This window comes from Crocodylus siamensis, chromosome 12, assembly GCF_052110815.1.
Source record: "Crocodylus siamensis isolate JL-2025a chromosome 12, ASM5211081v1, whole genome shotgun sequence".
Taxonomy (NCBI): Eukaryota; Metazoa; Chordata; order Crocodylia; family Crocodylidae; genus Crocodylus; species Crocodylus siamensis.
In genome coordinates, this window is record NC_143406.1 from 1,663,763 (window position 1) to 1,683,100 (window position 19,338).

The 19,338-nt window shown below is 42.2% G+C and overlaps 1 protein-coding gene across 17 annotated transcripts in view; it reads left to right on the plus strand.

Annotated features, from left to right (window-relative positions):
• EIF4G3 (eukaryotic translation initiation factor 4 gamma 3) overlaps window positions 1-19,338 on the plus strand; it is a 177,082-nt gene that overhangs the window by 69,817 nt on the left and 87,927 nt on the right. For 10 of the 17 annotated variants that reach the window (XM_090023331.1, XM_090023337.1, XM_090023332.1 and 7 more), the window contains 2 exons: window positions 17,445-17,540; window positions 18,880-18,993. In XM_090023331.1, coding sequence (XP_089879457.1) covers window positions 17,445-17,540; window positions 18,880-18,993 — 210 coding nt within the window. Of the gene's footprint in view, window positions 1-115; window positions 549-17,444; window positions 17,541-18,879; window positions 18,994-19,338 lie in introns of those variants that run through there. The other 7 variants (XM_090023338.1, XM_090023339.1, XM_090023342.1 and 4 more) reach the window with 3 other exon arrangements.

Genomic DNA, 19,338 nt, shown 5'->3' on the forward strand with positions numbered 1-19,338 from the left:
AGAATTTACTACAACTGCTGCAACAGAACTGTCATTTGACTGGTCAGTAATAGCCAGCCATATCCTTATGGAGTCACGTTATGGGCTTACAGGGCTCTTCTTCACGTATTTCCAGGAGCAGATTGCCATCCCATTCTAAGAGGAGGAAAACAACACGTGCTCTAGTGGCATCAGTGACCAGTCCACTGAAAATGGGCAAGGAAGAATACCAGGAATTGCCAATCAAGGGACAAGAGGGGCAACGCAATCCTGCATTACTTCCAAGAACTTCTTGTTTCATCACTGGACAAAGCAGTAACCCTGCTGCTAGGGTTGAACAATGTTAAGACACTGGAAGATCTCTTGATGAGAATAGTAGACACTCTAAAAATGAAGATGTAATTTTTTCCAAGAAAAATCTTGTAAGTTGTTTGGTATATTGATACCATTAGCCCAGTCAGGATTAGCCTTCCAATAAGTAGTGATTCAACCTTGCTAAGGCACTGTAACAGACACCTCCCAGTATGCCAGCCACAGGAAATAGAGTGAAACAGGATCAGTCCTTCAGGGTGAGTATGACTTATTATGAATTCCTTACTCATTTCAGTAGTACAGGGAAAGTCCAGATTTCACAAAAGCAGCCTGAAGGATAAAGATCCTGAAGAAGCTTGACTTGTTCTCGAGGAAAACCTGTCCGCCTTCTATCTCCCTTCAGTTGCAGGTGATGAAAAGTTAAGCTGTCTTGGCATTGGTGTTCTTGTCTTCCCTCTTCTCTCCCACACAACAGAGGGCCTTTTACAGTAAAGATCCTAAGTGTGTTATGGGATATAATGACATTCTTTGTGTTGTGAAGTGTGGGAGAAGCTGGAATGGAAAGTCTCGGGGACCCTTTTGAACAAATATTTTATGTGATTGCCAGTAATTACAGAGGACTGGATTCAGTCACCTGGAATGGTCCCTTCCATTTCTGTGTTCCTGAAAGTGTCATTCTCCAATTTGGGATAGTGTTGGCACTTTTTGTCCAACCCCCTACCGAGAACAGGGGTAAGCTTAAAGCAACTATTGGGGAAAGCTCGCCCTATAAATAGCCATAGAGTCTTCAGACCAATAGCCAGGTCCATGACTGTTATCATGGGGAAGTCCCCGAGGGGCTGCATGTGATGATCAAGGACCTGCTACCAGAAGGGATGGAGTTGTTCGTTCCTTGTAACATGTGAGTTCTTGCACTCCTTTGGCTTCTGGGCAATAGCTCCAAACGGCAAACGATGCTGATATCAGTCTTAGATGGAACACAGGAACCCAGCGCGCCTTGCTGGCCACCACGATTCTGTCTCCAATAAAAAACATAAGCACACATGGAGATGTCAGTTGTCTCAGAGGAGGTGGAAGGATTCTGCGCTGACTGCATGTCTGCAGATTTGATGACACATCAGGGTATGTAATCTGCAGAAACAAATTTGTCCCATTCCCTTGAGTTTAAGCTGCTGTAATCTAGGGCAGGTGGGTGTTGGAGGTCCTCTACCACAGTTACCCTAGTTAGTTTTTCTTTTACCCCTGCTTACCATCCTTTTCATAGGAATCTTCTATAAGCAGAAGTAGCTGCACTTCTTCATCTAGGAGCTCTAAAGTATGCTCCTCTTGAATACAGGCAAGGAAGTTCCTACTTTTTCTTTTTTGTTGTTTTGAGGAGGAGCAGCAGTCTTCTTTTTGGATAAATGGTTGCCTTGTGACAGCAGGGGACTGAATTTGCTAGTCTGAATGGACCCTGAGGTTGGTACAATCCCTACCCAAGCCCCATGCAAACTAGAAAATTGCAATCCTGCTTCAGGTCTTTAGGGAAGCTGAATTGGTGGCTAGACCTCAAGAAGACGCAGATGGGAATACCATTCTCTGCCTCCTTTTGACAGTGGCAGTCAGCACAGATCTGTAAAGTAGAATTAGGAAACCTGTCTAACTTTTTCACAAATGCAGGGGAGCTAGCCCCAGGGTAACTTGAAATTCTGCATTAAAATTTTGAAGTTCAGGGTCACTTGACTGGGTTGTATGACAGTCCTGCCTATCTTAAAATACTCCAAGGTTTGCAGCTAGAAACATTCATGTTCCTCTGAGGCTATCTGCATGCCATGCCCCTTTCTAATGCTTACCATTTCCCCCACATTCCCAGGGCTACATCCCATCTCCCCATCCCCCAATTAGAGATCCTTCTTCTACATAGGTTCTTAGCATTATTCTCAAACTCATGGAGCCATGTTTTTAACTGCCAAACAGCTCTTTTGTTGAAATATTTTAAGACAGTTTTTGAGGTTGTGCTTATATTGTCAGGAAGCATCACTGATGTCCACGCCCTCATGCCTGAACCTCTCTGTACCGCCTTTCACAGGGTGAGTCTCCTAAACTTCATCAGAGCAGCTCAGTCAACTCCACGGTTCAGATCTGGAATGAAAATGCATCTGTGTTGCCCTATGAATACAGGCAGGGAGTATTTTGTTCATTCCCCTCTCCCTGAAGCCATTAAGTTGTATTAATGGTATTGTCAAACTAAAGCCATTGGCTCTGTTCCTTTTCAAGAGTCAGCAGCAGTCTAGCCAACTTCTTGAGCAGACATGTGATGGTCAAACAAATAGTCAACTATGGGAATTCATCAAGGAGCTGCTAGTCATACGGTACATGCCTCTTATAAGAGACCTTTTTGCTACCAAATAACTGAACTTCTCCCAAAATGGCATGAGTCTGGTTTCATTGTTAGATGCCATTTTGCTACAGTAAACTCAAGGCCTACTTTCAGTTGATCCTCAAGATGGCCAAGGTACTAGTCAAGATCAGATGGAACAGAGCCACAGTAATTCTAATAGTGTCTTTTTGCCTGAAGGCATTTTGGCTCTGAGAGAGAGTACATGGCCTTCTGGCCATCTCATCTATTTCTGAGCTTATCTGGACACGCTATTCCAAAATTGGTTGGATACCATATACAGCCCAACAGGCCTTGTACCAGGTGGCTTGGATGTTGGCTACTGAAGGATGCTGCTGCTGCTGCTAGATCTGAGTTTTTATACAGGACAGGAAGCTGTCCACAAGAAGGACCTACTCCATGAAATGAAGAAGGTTCTCCCTAAGAGCTTGCAACACAGTCTAGACCTGTAGGGGTCCGATATCCACGTTCTTTGGCTACATATTGAACTTAGGCATGCAGGCAGACTGATCGGTTCTTTCATGATCCACCTTGCCACAGTATTGGCATGTTGTGGCATTGTACAGTCCTGCTTGATTTTTATTCATATAAATAATAACATTCATATGGTTGTCCTTGTTTGTTTTGATATTAAATTCGTTATCATCAGTGTCCTGCCTGCCTCCTTTTTATCTAACTCGAGGTTCAGCACTTATAATACCTAAAGCATCCTACAGATTTGGGAACAACTGGAAATTTTGGCAATTGGGTGGGGAAGAGTTAAGAACTTTGAACACAAAGTGAGTGGTAGGAGGAAATTTGGGATTGTAAAATAGTCATTTTAATTGCATGTTCATGACAAAATGATTGAAGAAAGCAAAAGCAAACAGTTGATGTGGATGTCATCATTTCACTGTTATCTCTTTTGTCTAGCTAGTATTAGGTCTTTTTGGGGAGGTTTTCCACACTCAGGCAAAGTGTACTTTATCAGCTTACATTTGATTTAGAATTGTCAAGTTATGTTAACTAGTGTGAGGGCTAGAAATATACAGGTTAATGGTCCCTACTTGGCAGAATGTGTGGAGTGGAGTAAAAGGGGAGAAAACAACTGAATTTTTCTTATACGTTTTGTGCCTGTGTTCTGGGTTTTCAGTATGGTGAAATACTTTAGGGCTTGGTATAGGTAGACGTGCAGTAATTTAAGGCAACTCAGCTTTGTTCTTTTTGGGACTATTGCGTATTCTAGTATCCTTTCTGATGGAATGAAATGATTCCACGCTTTCGTGAGCAAGAGATCTTCATGCAATCTAGCATAGGTTTTACCAGCATCCTTCACAACATACATAATTTTTAGTCAGACAAATATTTTGCAAAAGGCAATGTGCTGTAATAAATGTGGAAGTCAGCAGAGGCAGAAGAATTTTCTACACCCTGCTTTTCTAATTATACAATAAATAAAATATCCATTAAACTATACAAGGTTACAAAAGTAAAGGTGCCACCTAGAAGGGTTTTTCAGGTATTGTTTGCTCTTGAGAAGAAGATAGCTGACTCCTGAATAAGCGATATGTTGCTTATATGAAGGATGTTTATAAATGATAATAAATGAAGGATGTTTTCTTCCAGTAAATACTTTTCAGAGTCAAACAATTCAAATTACTGCAGTCCACCTTGTAGTTATGTCAGACCCAGGACTTCTTAAAAAACAAAAACAAAAAAACTTCAGGGACCCCTGTCAACTTTAACAATGAGAACAGCTCAGTAGGAATAAAGGTTTGGGACTCAAGAAACCCTTTGTGGAGTTCAACAGGACTGTGACCAGGGAGTGAATTCTTGTGGCCCCCTAAATGGCACAGATAATTTCCACTATTTTCAACATTTGCGTTAATTGTCCAAACGTGTAAGACCTCATACTCAAGTGTGGTGGGTTTTATTTCTGAGTGGATGTGAAGTAGATCGCTGCCCACATTTTGGGAGTCAATGGAGAAAGTTAAATTTTGTTGTTGTTTTCATTTTTGTTTCTTTTGTTTATTTCTTGGGATCTGGAAAACAAGAAGGAAGGAAGATGAGGGATGCACAGGACCCGTGGCATTTGTTTAGGAGAAGCATAATTTCAGGGACCTCTCCAATCTTCTGTAGATCAAAGAACTCATTGACGCCACCAGTATAATGGTACCTGTATCCTGTCTGTACCCATTCTCATCTAGAGTTTGTGTTGACACTCTGAATTATGTAGCTTTCAGAGAGAACGAGGAATAATAATGAGAGGAGGTGTACAGACAGCTGTGGTATGGGGGGATCTGGAGGTATATACCAGTGTCCCTGGTGGGGTGGGAGAGTGGAGAGCTGGAGGGGATGGGGAGATGGGATGTAGCCCTGGGAATGTGGGGGAAATGGTAAGCGTTAGAAAGGGGTATGGCAATGCAGTCAGCTATTGTCACAATGGGAGAGTGCCATAACTGCCATATGGTGAGCAAGAAACGCACAGAGTCCCTGGCCTTAGCTAGTGGCAGTAGAGCTGCAGAAAACCTGGAGACAGGGGAGGGAAAAAGCAGCAAGTTTGGTCCATGTACTCTCTGAAGTGTGTCATTCCCGGGTACTCTTGCATGTGAAAATCTGTTAAAGAACGCTGTTTAGGTTGCAGAATCAAAGTACTGGAATATTAGACAAGGTTGCCCTTGGAGCCTTAATTTTACTTGCATACTTATTTGCCAACTGTTTGCCAGATAAACCCCCACAATGACAAAGTAGTCTCATTTTCTGGAGGTAGGCCTTTACTGATGGAATTTAACCACGTGTATTTCCTGTAACAACTAAGCTGGTAAAATAACATGCTTTGGTATGAAATTGTCTTTTTAAATGTACAGTGTTTTTACTTGTTTGCTACCCCCCACAGTTTAGTCAGCGCCATGACACAATGAATCTTAACATGGTCATTAGCTGTGTTCTTTCTTCTCTAGATCACTTTTTCATTCAGGTCCTCGGTGTTGAGTTTACCTTTTGTGTCTACCCTGTGCACTAAATGAAACAGGACTTACAGGGGGAAGTGTGTAAGTATGATGTTAAAGGCAGCGATGATACTTTGTATAAACAAGCAGGAAGAGTTAAGGCTGCAAAGGCAATCATAAATCCTGTGAATCACTCTTTCAAGCACTTGACTTTGCATATATAATGTTCTTATAATGTGGAGTTCTTGATTACAACTTTCTGAGATTTTTTGGAAAAAAAATCTATTAGTAGTTTTGATTTCTTACCTGGTGCCCCATCATGCATCTGTAGCAGGCTTTAGATGCTGAATTTTCAGTACCCCAGCACAGATATTTGCCACTTGAGCTTGCAGTATTAACTGCCTTATTTGACAGCAGGAGAAGGTGGATATCCAAAAGAGCAATAGGTTCTTTGTGCATTCTGCTGAATTAAGGGCACTCTGGCCTAATGCTTTCTCTTAGCTTCCCTCAGTAATGCGAAGGGACCTTTTGCACAAAGGCAGTGGCATTGGCTGCTCAGCCATATACTGAATCTGTGGCTTGTTCACAGACTGAGGGGATGGACTGCAAGAGCCATGTGTTGAGCTTGTGGAGGGGTACACTTAGTGAGGGGGTGAAGAGGCAACTGGATATTCCACTTTAAGTGTTCACTTGGCTTTTTTGCATCATAGGTCTGAAACTTGGCACATGATTTATCAGCTTGGATGCAGATTTAAAAAAAAAAATCGGTGATCTTTTCCCCCCAAAATCATACATTTACGTCTGTCCGAGTACTGCAGAGAGAGAGGTTTGGCAGTATTACAACAGAGGAAAATATTTTAGTTGGTATTCAGTAGAGTGGTTAAAAACACACACAGCAAAACCCAAAATTATCAGGAATAGTACAGCAAACAAAAAAGAACCCTTCATGCATTTCTCTTTCCCATTTCACAATATCTGTGTAAGAGTAAACAGTGCCCGTGGCTTATATAAGGAAGGAAGGGAATGTGTCTCTTAGGTCTGTAACACCATCTACATGGGCTGTTTCTGTGTGGGGAGGGAGTCAGAAACACTCTTAACTTTGTACTCGGTTTTCCTCACATTCTTTCTTATATTGGGAAATGATTCCAAGGTGTTGTGGTGAACTGGGAAAATGTCTTATAATATTTTTATGAATATCACTCGTGACTTTCCCAGGTTCAGTTTGGTATTGCTGCCTTCGAATCATAGAAAATTAGGGCTGGAAGGGACCTCAGGAGGTCACATCTAGTCCAACCCTCTGCTCAAGGTAGGATCATCGTATCTTGATTATCCTATGTAAATGTTCATTTAACCTGGGGGTTGGCAAGCTTTTGCCACCATGGGCTGCAACCCAGCCCCCACCGCAGGCTGCACCCCCTGCACTGCCCCTCTCCACCTTCCTCCACCTCTTCCCTCCCTTCTCCCCCCCCAGGTGATCAGCAGATGCTACAAAGGGAATAGACAGTCAGGTGCGGGGACCATGCAGTTACCTCCTCTGTTGCTACAGAGAACTGAACATGGCAGGCAATAAGGTCATGGGGATGTATCCTCTGCTGTTGTGGGCCACACTCGGTCTCTTCACGGCTGGATCTGTCCCATGGGCCATAGGTTGCCAACCCCTGAGCTGCACAGGCAACCTGACGACCCTGTTGCAAACTTACCAGACACATTGCCCCAAAACACTTAACACCCTCACTTGCCACAAGTATAAAGCAGAGGGATGAGAGTACTGTCAGTGCCCTGCCCCTGCAAGGACAGTAGTGGTTTGTTAGAATACACTTGGAAGGGCCAAGAAAGAGACCTCCCAATATACCAATGGAAGCCAACCTTTTTGGTAACAAATTAGCCCCATGCCTTCCTTCAGTGCCATTATGATTCCCTTCCCTGCCTGATCTGCTGCTTTGCTCTCTTCCTCCCCAGTCTGCTTTCTACTTCCTGCTGTGCTGCCTGTCCCCTCCCCAATCTGCTGAATACCATGCACAGAGGCTGCCTGTGGCCACTCCTATTATATACATAGAGTCAAATCATGGGAGACTGTAAAGTGGCTGGAAAAGAGCTCATCAGGAAGGTGACACTCTGGCACAGATTTGACGGCCCAAGTTAAGAAACTTCAAAGGAATTAAGATGACAAAGGCTGTGCCAACACCTGGAGGTGAAATTATCTATTTGGTTCTATTCAAGCTGGGATGTCTGACTCCTCCTTAAGGCTGAGCCTATGGTACTAAACCTGTACATGCCCTCCTGGGGTATATTAAACCCTTATAGAGCTTAGTTGACAGAAAAGGAGGGAACAGCTGACCAGAGAGGCTACTCTGTGCTTGTGAAAAAGCTTCCAGGCTGTAGAGATTTGATTTAGATGCAAAGGGAATATGTGGCAAGCAGTGCAGGCTGTTTCTCTGTACTCAAGAGATGGCAAATGTTCTGGATACGCAGAAGCTACACAGCGAGAATTGAAACTTTGGTAAGGAAATACACAGCTAGGACCCTCTTTTTTTTTTTTTTCTTTGCTTTTAACTCTGCCCCTGTGTGTTCTGTATCTTTGGATGAAAAAATATATAATGCTTTGCTTCAAGTCACTTGAATCAGTTGCTGTCTTAGGCTTCCGAAGGGAATCCTCCAGCAGGGTCCACAACCCAGCTGGACCTGTTGAAGTGCCAAGGGGGCTGTCATCTAGATCCTGGGCTAAGAGTGGTTGAGACTCCAAGAAGAGACAGCAGTGCAGTTAGCTTGGTAACCTTGACACGCATTGTTTGGAGGGCACTCATTTGAAAAGGCCCGTGAATTTAGGTTTTACTGAAATCTTCAGAATGCGCACAGTACTCTTATTCTTTGCTGTCTTGCCATTTCAAAACCTTGAAGCTGCATAATGGATTAGATGCACAGAGTTTACTCCCATTTTGCAAGGTTTCACATTTCAGCAATTTCAAATGACACTGGTTGAAAACAGTATTTGTACTGTCAGCTTTGACTTGACCAGCCTCCCCTTTTAAAGCTGTTACATTTTCTAGAACTGAAAGACCTTTTAATCTACATAACCAGCAAAACCTCACAGAAATTACTATGATAATTGCATCATTGGTTTTAGTGGGACTTTGCATAGTCAGAATAATACAAAAAAATCTATGAAAAGATACTACAAAAGGAGAATATTAAAGTTGCTGGAGCATCTTGTGGATTAAAAATATTAGCTTGTAAACTTTTGGCAGTAGGCATCGCCATGTATTATTTTTTTTAGTACCTAGCATCTCATTGCAGTCAGTGTGTTGCTGATTTGAATGCTGATTTCAACATCTCTAGAAGAATAACTTGCAAGTGAACTGCTGAGAAAGTATAAAATATTTGAGAAGTTGTATATAACAAATTATTTTATTTTCTGAGCCACTTTTTCACTGTCCTTAGAGCAGAATTATTCAACAGATTGTGTTAAGAGAATCTGTATATGCTCTATTGCTAAAATGTGGCTAAAATGTTGATCATTCTCACATTTTTGATAGTATAAATAAAAGATACAACATATTGACAGACCGCTCTAAATAATCCTTGGTCCTTCAAGGACTGTGGCATTGATGTTAAGGACTCCCGGTTAGGTGTGCAAATACCTACAGATGATTCACAAAATAAACCCAGAAAAAGCATCAAGACAAACAAGAACGTGCGTTTTCCCAGGAACAGATAGCAACGACACACCTTGGGCCACAGATGCTTGTCCCCAGGGAACACCCATGCCATGTGAGCTCTGGTCCAAGGCAGGTTACCCTGGGTGGAGGAGGGGAGGCCGGGGCCAGTGACTGTGCTGGTCCCAGGAGCCTTACCTGGGGTCCTGAGGACCTCAGGGACCTGCAACTGTGGCACTCCAGCAGCAGGAAACCTGGCTGACAGCTGGAGCATGGACCCTGCCAGCCAGGCTCCAGTTTTGGGCAGCAGTTTTGGTGCGGGTTTCTTCTTGGGGTCTAAAAAATACCCCCTGCACAGCAAAGTAGCAGCACAGGGAACACTGTGTGCTGTGTAGAACTGCAGACGGGTCTGCACCACTGTGTCCATGCTCATCGATTTGCCCCTTAGACGAACTAAATCAGCATAGCATAAGCTTTCGTAAGCAGCGGCTGGCTTCGTCAGCTGCTGTGAATGGTAGGAGGAGAACATAAGGCTCCTTATTCCTGGTTGTGTGCTAAAACTGCACGTCCTTGTGTCACTCCTGCAAATATAGAACCACGTGAACCTGTTACTTTCCACAGTCGACATAGGAATCAAGAAACAATGTGATCAAAGTGACTTCCTTCTGAAGCACACTGTGCTGGCTGGTGATGGCCATACATTCCCAGAGCAGGACCTTTCTGCTAGGGGATTTAGTGTCGGTTGTACCCTGAGAGCTGTCTTCCCGGTGCTGCTGTGCAGAGGAAGCGAAGGAGCGGTGTGACTCAGCTTTTTCTCCTGACCCTGTCTGACGCGTGTGCTTTGCCTGTTTATTCCCAGTACAGTCAGTACTGGGGGAGTCGCATTACACAGCAGGCGTCATGTTTATTAACGAGTGCAGTAACTAATCTAAAAATAACTTTCTTCGCTGTTTGGCAAAGTGAGTCACATAGAGATGGAAAATCCACACAGAAAATAGTCACCGAGGGCTTTCACTAGCAAGTCATTTGGATACAGAAACACTCAAATATTATTTCCTTATTCCGTAGAGAGTCGCATTTCAAAAGTGAAATGACAGAGTAGAAAACTTGAAGGAAGGCAGATTGCTCTGATTAGAAAATGGACCTCCTCAGCAGCCCTCCGTTCCACTGCAGCTCAAGGTGGTGTAATTACAGAGCTGCAGGGGTTTCAAGGCTATCATTTTCGTGTTTATGAACCAACATCCTTATACGCAGCAATATTTGCTTCCTCTCCTCCTCCTCTACAATAATGTATTCTAAGGAATTTTGAATTTGTTTCATCCCTGCTCTCTTTATTCGTCCGCCTCTTTCTCAGAGTTTCAGCCACAGTGCATAAAAGCTGCCTGTCTCCCAGTGTGACTGAATATGATTATAATTACTCTATGTACCTACTTAGGTGCCTGGCAGAGAAGAACTCTCTGAAGGCTTCAATATACGTAATAATTTTAATCAGCTTATTTGTCTGAAAAGCGGTGGATCATGATGATTTATTCCGTTTGGCATTTTAAAGTTTTCAGTAGCATACAGTTGATGCCATTTGTAAACCCTGTGCCTGAAATCATTTAAAAAAAAAAAAAGTCTAAAATGAGAAAAATTAATTGCGGATAAGTGTTTAAAGGAAATCCGTACCTAATTTGTGCCATCCAAAATGTTTGCAGAGTAAGAGGCAGTTGTCACCATGGAATAGCTGGGTACATTTGTTCAGGTAATGGTTATTGTCTTTGCTAAGCGGTCATAATAAACCCATCACCTTTGGTCAAACATCTGTTTCTGAGCCTCACACTTCAGGCATCCACTGAGTGCATGAGACACCAACAAGTTACAGTTTCCACTGTGCTTTATAAGAGCATACTAGTTACAAGAAGCCTTTTTATGATTAATACATAAACTTAATTATTTAAATAAATTATGGTCCTTGTAACATTAAGTATCAAAACAAATTTATTATAGAATACGCTTGCCAGCACTGGCCCGTACGCCCCTAGTATTAACATTGGCATCACTTTTCAGCAAGGTGGTTACCCTGAGTAGTAGACTTAGAAATGCCCATTGTAAGGTCTTTTAAATTGTTTCAGAGTTTATTCCTGGCAATATATGCTTTGTTTTGTGGAATCCTTTTAATCTCCCCACTTCCCCCTTACTGCTTAGCTGTAGTTTTGCTTCAAAGGCACAAATGTCTTTGTAAGGTATAACATGTATATATCCAAATTTTAGGTTATTGTTATACTCCGAGTAAAGAACCCTTCTTCCAGACTGGGCCTCAGAGCTTAATTCTCACCAGGAAATGCACTCAATTAACAGTCAGTCCACTGCAAACTGGTATCCAAACACGCTGGGCTCTAGTCTCGAACAGAGTGAGATCCTACCACAGTATTGTTTGAATGATCAAATGGAAGCTAGATGCAAAATTAGGCGATTGGGATGTAGATAAGGCTGCTTGCAGCTGCCCCACAAATTATCTTTTTCTAACCCATGTTGGCTGGGGAGCAAATGGGAGTCAGAAAATCCCTCGAGTGAAAGCAAGGGGATGAGTAATGACTGCTGTGGACTTTTCTCTGCTGTCAGACACTGTGGGAGTACCAAACATCCAATTCAGTATTGTCAGGACCCCTCCCCTCTGCTGTGAGTGACATGGGTGTCTAACCAGCTAGCTTCCGAATGAATGCCATCAGTAATTACTGTCACAGGCACTTCTTCTGCATGCCTGCCATCCCCTAATGGGCTTCAAAGGGCAGCGTTAGACCCAAACTGCCTCTGTTGGGTTGATGACCAAACCGAGCCTTTTTCAATAAATAAAGCTTGGCCAGACATAAGTCAGCTGGAGGGTATTGGCCATCTAGTTTCCTAAAACAGCCGTTCTCAACCTTTTCAATCCCACCATTCCTCATGGTCTACCTCTACCTGCTGCCCCACAGCCCATATTCCCCATATCCCCACGCACACCCCTCCTATCCCCCAACTCCCTGCTCAGCTGCTATCCCCCAGCCAGTCTTCCCAACGTCGTGCACAGCCTTACAGCCTTCTTCCTTCCTGTACAGTCTTCTTGTCAGGCGTGCCATGGAGATAACTCCACTTAGATCTGGATGTTCAGTCCTGGCAATGGAAGTGGCACAATTGCTCTGCTGTTTCCTCCTCCGGAGGTAGCATGTACAGAGCAAGAGCGCTCCAGTGTCTGTCTCACTGACTGGAGCCACCAGAATATTTGTCAGTCCCCCACACCCTTGACACCTGTGCGGTCTGCTGTTTGAGAACCTGTGTTTTAGAAGAGCAAGTAAATTTAAAAATCAACTCTGGGTAATTTGGGGACCACTTAGAGCCTCTGTAAGTAACTTGAGCATAGTAATGGTGGGGTACCAGAGCTCACAGGGGCTTGTGGTATGGCTTTAACTCACCTCTTTGTAGAAGAGCCATTGTTTTCCTAAATTGCTATACAGTCTTTGTTTTTCCACTGCATATTGGTGCTGAGGTACACATTAGAAATCCCTAGAGCAGGTAGAAATCTTACCTTTGACATTTGGATTGGGAGGGAGAAGAAGCCAAAAATGTTTCTTACAGAGATGAGCAAAAAAAATGGGGAACTTTGTGGGATAGGGTTTTGTTACCTGTTTTGTTTTCATTTTGCAAAACAAGGAGTCATTTAGCTGCTGGGCTTTTTATGCAGCTGTTTCAGGGTTTTGGGCCTTGTTTTAACCTACCGTAGTTTTCACTTCCAATCCTTATGCCAGTTAATTTGGTGGGAGTTAATCAAAATGTGCCATCAGCCTAGATTTCTGTCTCCTCATCTGGGTCCTTGCTTTTGCTGCTTGCCTACTCCACCATCATTTTTCCCCTCCTGTCCTTTTTTTGGACAGGCCATGCAAAATCCTGGAGTGGTGCCTGTGCCCCCTCCCTAAGACTCCACAAAATGATGTCTCAACTGATCTTTGATATTGATTCAGCTCTGCACTGGCATCAGTGAAGGTAACCTGCATTTTAAATACATATTTTTAAAATTACTTTAATGGACTGCTCTGTTGTAAGCAACCAAAAGATTTTAAAGGAATAACATGTATTTACCTTGCTGTCTCTAAAGAGATGAATCAATATCAGAAGGTCTAACCTATCCCAGTGGGAGGCCTAGGCAGTAGTGGAGACTTGTCAGAATTGCAGTCACAAGCCAGGATGCAGGCATTGCTTTGGGGAGGTGGCACAATTGCCAGAAAAAGGACTTGAGGGACCAAGAAGAAAGCTTTGAGAAATGCCAAAGAGGAATCTAGTGGTTTGGGGCAGAGGGGGAATGCAGGGACACTAGCATGAATGTTTAACCAATGTGATCTGCCAAAGACGTTCTCCACTTCCCTACAGCACATCAGCATAAGCAGCTGTGGCCCCAGGGAAAGGTGTGTACGTTGGAAGGGGTCCTACATTTCAAATCAAAATGCCTATATAACTTCTTAAATGCAGCTTAAAGTGACTTAATTATATATTTTGTGGGTTGGCATAGAGCAGTGATTCACAGTCAGGGTCCCATGGCACCCTGGGGTGGCTTGAGACTCTCTTGAGGTGCCGTGGGGGACCACACAGTCTTAGCACTGTTAGGTGTGCAAACATGATTCACAAGATCAACCCAAAGATTTCAAATGGGAAACCCCTAGTATCAAAAATCTTCTGATAAGTGGTGAGCTTTCTGAGTTTCTGCAACTGAAGAATCACTGTATTATTTTTCTGTAGTCAGAAAACAAGTGAAAACTGAGAGCTGGCATTTTCTGAAGGGTGCCTTAAGCTTATCGAGGGGTGCCTGGAGTCTGAAAGCATTGAAAACCACTGGCATAGAGGTTGGTTACAGATGGGCATTAAACCCTGGTATGCGCATTTGTTGGGAGATAATTTGGATTCAGGAGGGTTTTTTTATGTTAGAATACACCTTTCATGAAAAATGGTAAAAATTACACCAGCATTTCGTTCAGTCGTGTAAGATGGCTTGTGCCTCTGAGTATGGGGTCTGCCCTATGCTTGAGGCTCTTGTCCTGCTAAATGCATTTCATGCAGTTTCAAAAGCAAAGCAAAGACCCAGGAACAAATTGGGAATTGTACAACACTTCTGAGTCATGTACTTATTTTTACTAAAGGTGCAATTTTAGCCATTTCTTTGACTTCAGATCAATGCAGAAATGAGGTAGAAAATCATGTTTTCTTCACTGTTTAATAAGACCGTAGGACTTGCAAGTTAATTTGTGTTTCTGAGTGCCGCTGAAGATATTCATTCACTAGTGGATCAGCATTAGTATCTGAACTTGATCTGAGACAGCAGAATTGGGAAGTGCTGCAGAAGGTTTCTCATCTTATGTTTCGGATGGGTGTTGCCTTAGTTCGAAGTCAGACCCACTGCCCCCTGAGCCAGAAAGGAATACTTACTTGCTTCAGACACTGAATATTCAGACTCGTTAAATATATTTCTGTATATTTCATGTTAGCTTATGATTAGAAGAGGATGTAGGGACTTTACCCTGGGCTGAAAAATTACACAAGAAGTGTTTGAAGCCCCTGATCCAGGCCAGTCTTTGTGAGAGGTAAAAACAGCTTAACATTTTATCTTGCTCCTTTTTCCTGTAAAGAACAACAGAGAAACTAGCCTTTTTGTGCCTAACAGCGCGCCCCTTCTCATAAGGGTCTTCCATGTGATAATTTAATATCTCTTTATGAAAAATAGAGAGGGAACTGTTCTTTAGTAATAGCGTTAGTATTATTAGGTATCTCTTGCAAAACACAGCCTGTCCCAAAAAGCATACTTCAAATTTGGCATGCTACAAATTAGTTAAATATGGGAATGGGTGAGAAAATAGAGGGGTGACAGCAAAGCCCGTAGTTTAAACACATTGTAATCTTTAGTTCTGTTTCTTTTATTTCTTTTGTTTTATGGGGTGGGTTTGGCTTTCTCTGAATTTCTCAGGCTCTCCTGTGAGAGAGTGTAATTCTCAGGGAGCGTTTTTATGTCTGTCTTATTTGTGAGGTAAGGATAGGGGTGAGGCAGGGAGGACTTCCCAAACCTCAGCAGAAGTCTGGAAAAGATTCCTAGATCAAGGGTGATGTCATAGCTGGAGCGGAGGTGATTGCAAAAGCGAGACGGAGCCTGAGATGTACGTAAGTGCTATATGAGTCAAGGTCAGGAAGTTTGAATTTAATGTACAGTGCATGGGAGCCAGTGAAGTGGCTCGAAGGCTATATCTACCTTAGAGAATTTTACTAAAAGAATGTGTGCTCTTCTTAATCCCAGTTCAGTTTATTCAGGCTGTATCCATGACTGTCTTCTTCAGTCCCTTTAATTCTCCTGTTTAAAACCTGTGTTAGGATGTATCCCCATCTTTTAAAGACTGTCTGCCTCGCAACTGAAAGCTAGCCAGTGCTAGTTGGCCTGATGGTGCTCGTTAGCACAGTGTTATTTCAGGCTCAGTTGGCTGAAAGGCATTTAGTACTGCTTCTTCTGGTACTCTGTGCTGTTTCCACAACACTTCCTGCTCAGTTTGACCAAGCAGAGCTTGAGACTGTTAGATTGTTGTGTACCAGGGCACAGTGCTGCCTTTGGAGTAGTGAAACTCTCAGGTCTATTTTATAGCACATTGTTTATGGGACTTCTTATTATAATATAGTTGACACATTTAAGAAATTAACATTTGTTTAATTTTAGTGATAGAACTTAGTCTTATAATTAAAAACTGATTAGTCAAATCAAATGCAGCATTGTATAGCTCAAAGATGCCCTGAGATGTGCTTGAGGGTTAGTACACCTGAACCCTCCTTTATTTGTCATATAATGGGTTGAAACAGAGTTGCCTTTATTATTTTGTAAATCTAATTTTGAATTTCAGTGTAAAGAATATGAAATGCAGAGACCAAGTTGGCTCCTGTAGAGTTACTGAAGCTTGCAGCATGAATATATGGTAACTTTACATGCAAGCAAAGCAAGGCACTTCAGAAATGTTATTTATTTTCAGATATACCATGCTGTTCCAATTATTCCAATTAAATTAACCCTACATGTAAGTTGACCCTACATTTTGAGGTTATGTTTTGGGGGGTGGGGAGCAGCTTTTTTCCCTGAATATAAGCTGTTATCTGTAGAAAAGGCCTTGAACTGCTGTTTCCCTTGTAGAATCTCATAGGGGAATTGGATAACCAAAGAAAGGACCCAAAGGGTTAAATGCACTGAAAATACTAAAATAAAACTTAAAGAGAGCATCATCTATACCAAAGATAACTTTGCCCAAGCTCATCGTATTTTCTCTTTGTCATTACCCTAAAACTCCATGGGAATGTATAGCAAGGCAAACACTTCAGTCAAATGGAAATTAAACAATGGCAGACCCTTATTGAAGGGCCAAATTTGAATTGCATTTCTGTATTCAGACTTAATTGGCATGTAAAGCTAAAACCCTGGATCCAAACTGCCATGGTCCTTAGGAGTTTTTATGGTTCTCCTTGAGGTAAAGAAAAGTACTTACAATCAGAACAATGCAGTACTATTTAAAGATGAACCCTTTATTTCTGAAAGGTAGTATTTCTGGGCTTCAGTTGTTACTGAGACCTGATTCATTCTGTTTCAAATGAATTCATGTTCATCCTTTGACGTCTGCTTGACTTCAGCCTAACACCGCTAACTACTTCTCTCATAGCTCCAGTGAAATGGATGACGGGTCACATCAGTTGAGGCCAGCCCCAAGTGCCTGCCTGTCTCCTGAAAACTTTAAAAAGATTATTTGCGTTAGCTGTATGCTACTTTGCTTCTTGTCATCTGTCATTATTTTGGAGCAATTGTCAGTAGTATGTTACTACTCCAGGTTTTCCTGCCAGTTTTGTTCAGAATAGAATTAAAATCAGTACATATGCCAGTAGATGCAAACAATACAGTATTTTTAAGTTGATATATGCTCTTTGTTGGTATTGTATGTGCCGTAGAGATAATGTGGTATTTTATATGTGCCATATAGATAAACTAGTAGGAGTCTAATCTGAATAGTCGAGGAATCCCTCTCTTTCTCAGCAATAATCACGAAGACTGTCTATCTGTGGTTCTTATCTCAACTGTAATCACCAGTCCATCCAGTAATGTGTATTGGTGGCTTGAATCTACTTCTCTAGATAAATTATTTGACATATTAACGTGTTTTTGTTCTCTGGCAGGCTCCGTACCCCTCAGGACAGAATGCCGCTCCAACCACGTTGGTGTACCCCCAAGCCCCTCAAACAATGAACACACAGCCTCAAACGCGCTCTCCGGTAAGGGAACGTGTGTTTGCTCTACCTTCTGTTCTTTTGTTCTTGTTTGTGTGCGTCTGTGTCTGTGTACAGTACCTTTACCAGTTCTCTGAAAAGTGTTTTACTGACCTCTGGAAGTCAGTTCCAAATAGCAAGTCCTTATTGCATTTTTAGACCCTTTCTTCTAAGGTAGCTTTTCAGAAAAGAAAGTGATGGAGGGGTTCTTATCTACTTCCAAATTGCTTGATTTATTTTTAGCAGTTGCATTCAAGTTCATCTCTTTTTAGAACTTAGATTCATTATCAGTCTTCTCTTTGTCTCTCTTTTTTTCTTTAAAGAAATATTTGATAAAGTGACAGAACAAAGAAAGATCAGTAAATGACTACAAATCTCCACCGCAGCACTCAGTCTCCAGCAGCCCAGGGAACAATACTTCTGAACCAGTGTCACTGGATCAGTTCCAACCATTTAATATATCATTGTATGTACATGTAACATAATATGGCATTTCTGAGACTCAAAACCATTTTGTGATAATCCCCTTGTCTTCAAACTTTGGAGTTTGTTGTCCTCTATAACCTTCTTTTATGCATATTGTAATACTGTTCTGCTGTTGTAGGACTTTGGTTCCCTCAACTAGCCTCTTGTTTGGGAAATCTGTGCTTATAGTGCAGTTCCACCTGATGTTAGGAAGCTCTCCTGCAGCATCGCCTGCTTCTTCCTACTTTTGGAAGCAGGATAGATCATCTCCACATTACCTGAAGCCGCAGCTAGCCCAGGGAGCAGCAGTCCCCGTGTCTCTTGTGAATCTACCTTACCTGCATCATAGCACTCTGGTTACATATGAAACCACTGCACCATCCCCAGCACTCTTCTCTGTTTAGAATGAGATGAATGCTGCTGAAGGGTGGCACCTGGAAGCCTTTGAGACAGAAGTCTTCCGTTTATCTGCATAAAAGGTATAGTACAGGGCAAGCTTCCCCCTTATATAAGCCTATCAGCCTACCTTACCCCTCTTTTGGAAGTGTCACCTCTAGGAGAAAAGTTAGTCTCTGAAGCTTGTTGACCTCTGTGCTGAGAGCGCCAATTAATGCCAGTTTTTATGGTGTTTTTGTGGTGTGAGCAGCTTCGTGTTTGTAACTGGACAGAGACCTCCCAGCTCATTAGTCCAAATTCTAATCAGTAATATGGGCTATTGATGGTAAAAAAAAAAAAAAAAAAAAAAAATCTTTTCTCAGTAAGTATAATCAGTCATCTTCTTTATCTCTAGTTGTTGCAAAGCAAAAGTAAATTTACATGGTTAGAACTTGGAGCAAAACCTGACTGAAGAGCCGCATCTCTAAACCAGTTTTCTTGACAGCCCAGCAGAACAGTGCCAATACATTGCACAGACAACTGGAAGAGGAGGAAGGTTTTGGAACAGAGTCCGGTTTACAGGTCCCTGGCTGGAAGAGGCTGGATAAAATACTGCATTGTAAGCAATATAACAAACTGTACTCCTTCTCGCAGGCAATTGTGCCTGTGGCACTGTTTTTTCATTTGTTTGGTTCCTTTTGGTTTGGGGTTTGTTTTTGGGGTTTTTTGCCTTTTTCTTTTTCTTTTTCTTTTCTTTTTTTTTTTTTTTTTTTTTTTAACCACATCTTTTTGTTGGCTGATCTACAGAAATGCACTGATTACTTCTTTGTTAAAAGCATGAAATACCGTGGCAGTTTCTGCCAGGTTAAAATGATGAAAGAATGATTTGGGAGGGTCTGATTTTTCACAACACAGATAGGAAGAATTTGGGTTTACGCTTTAAGAATGACACTCAGAAAAATTA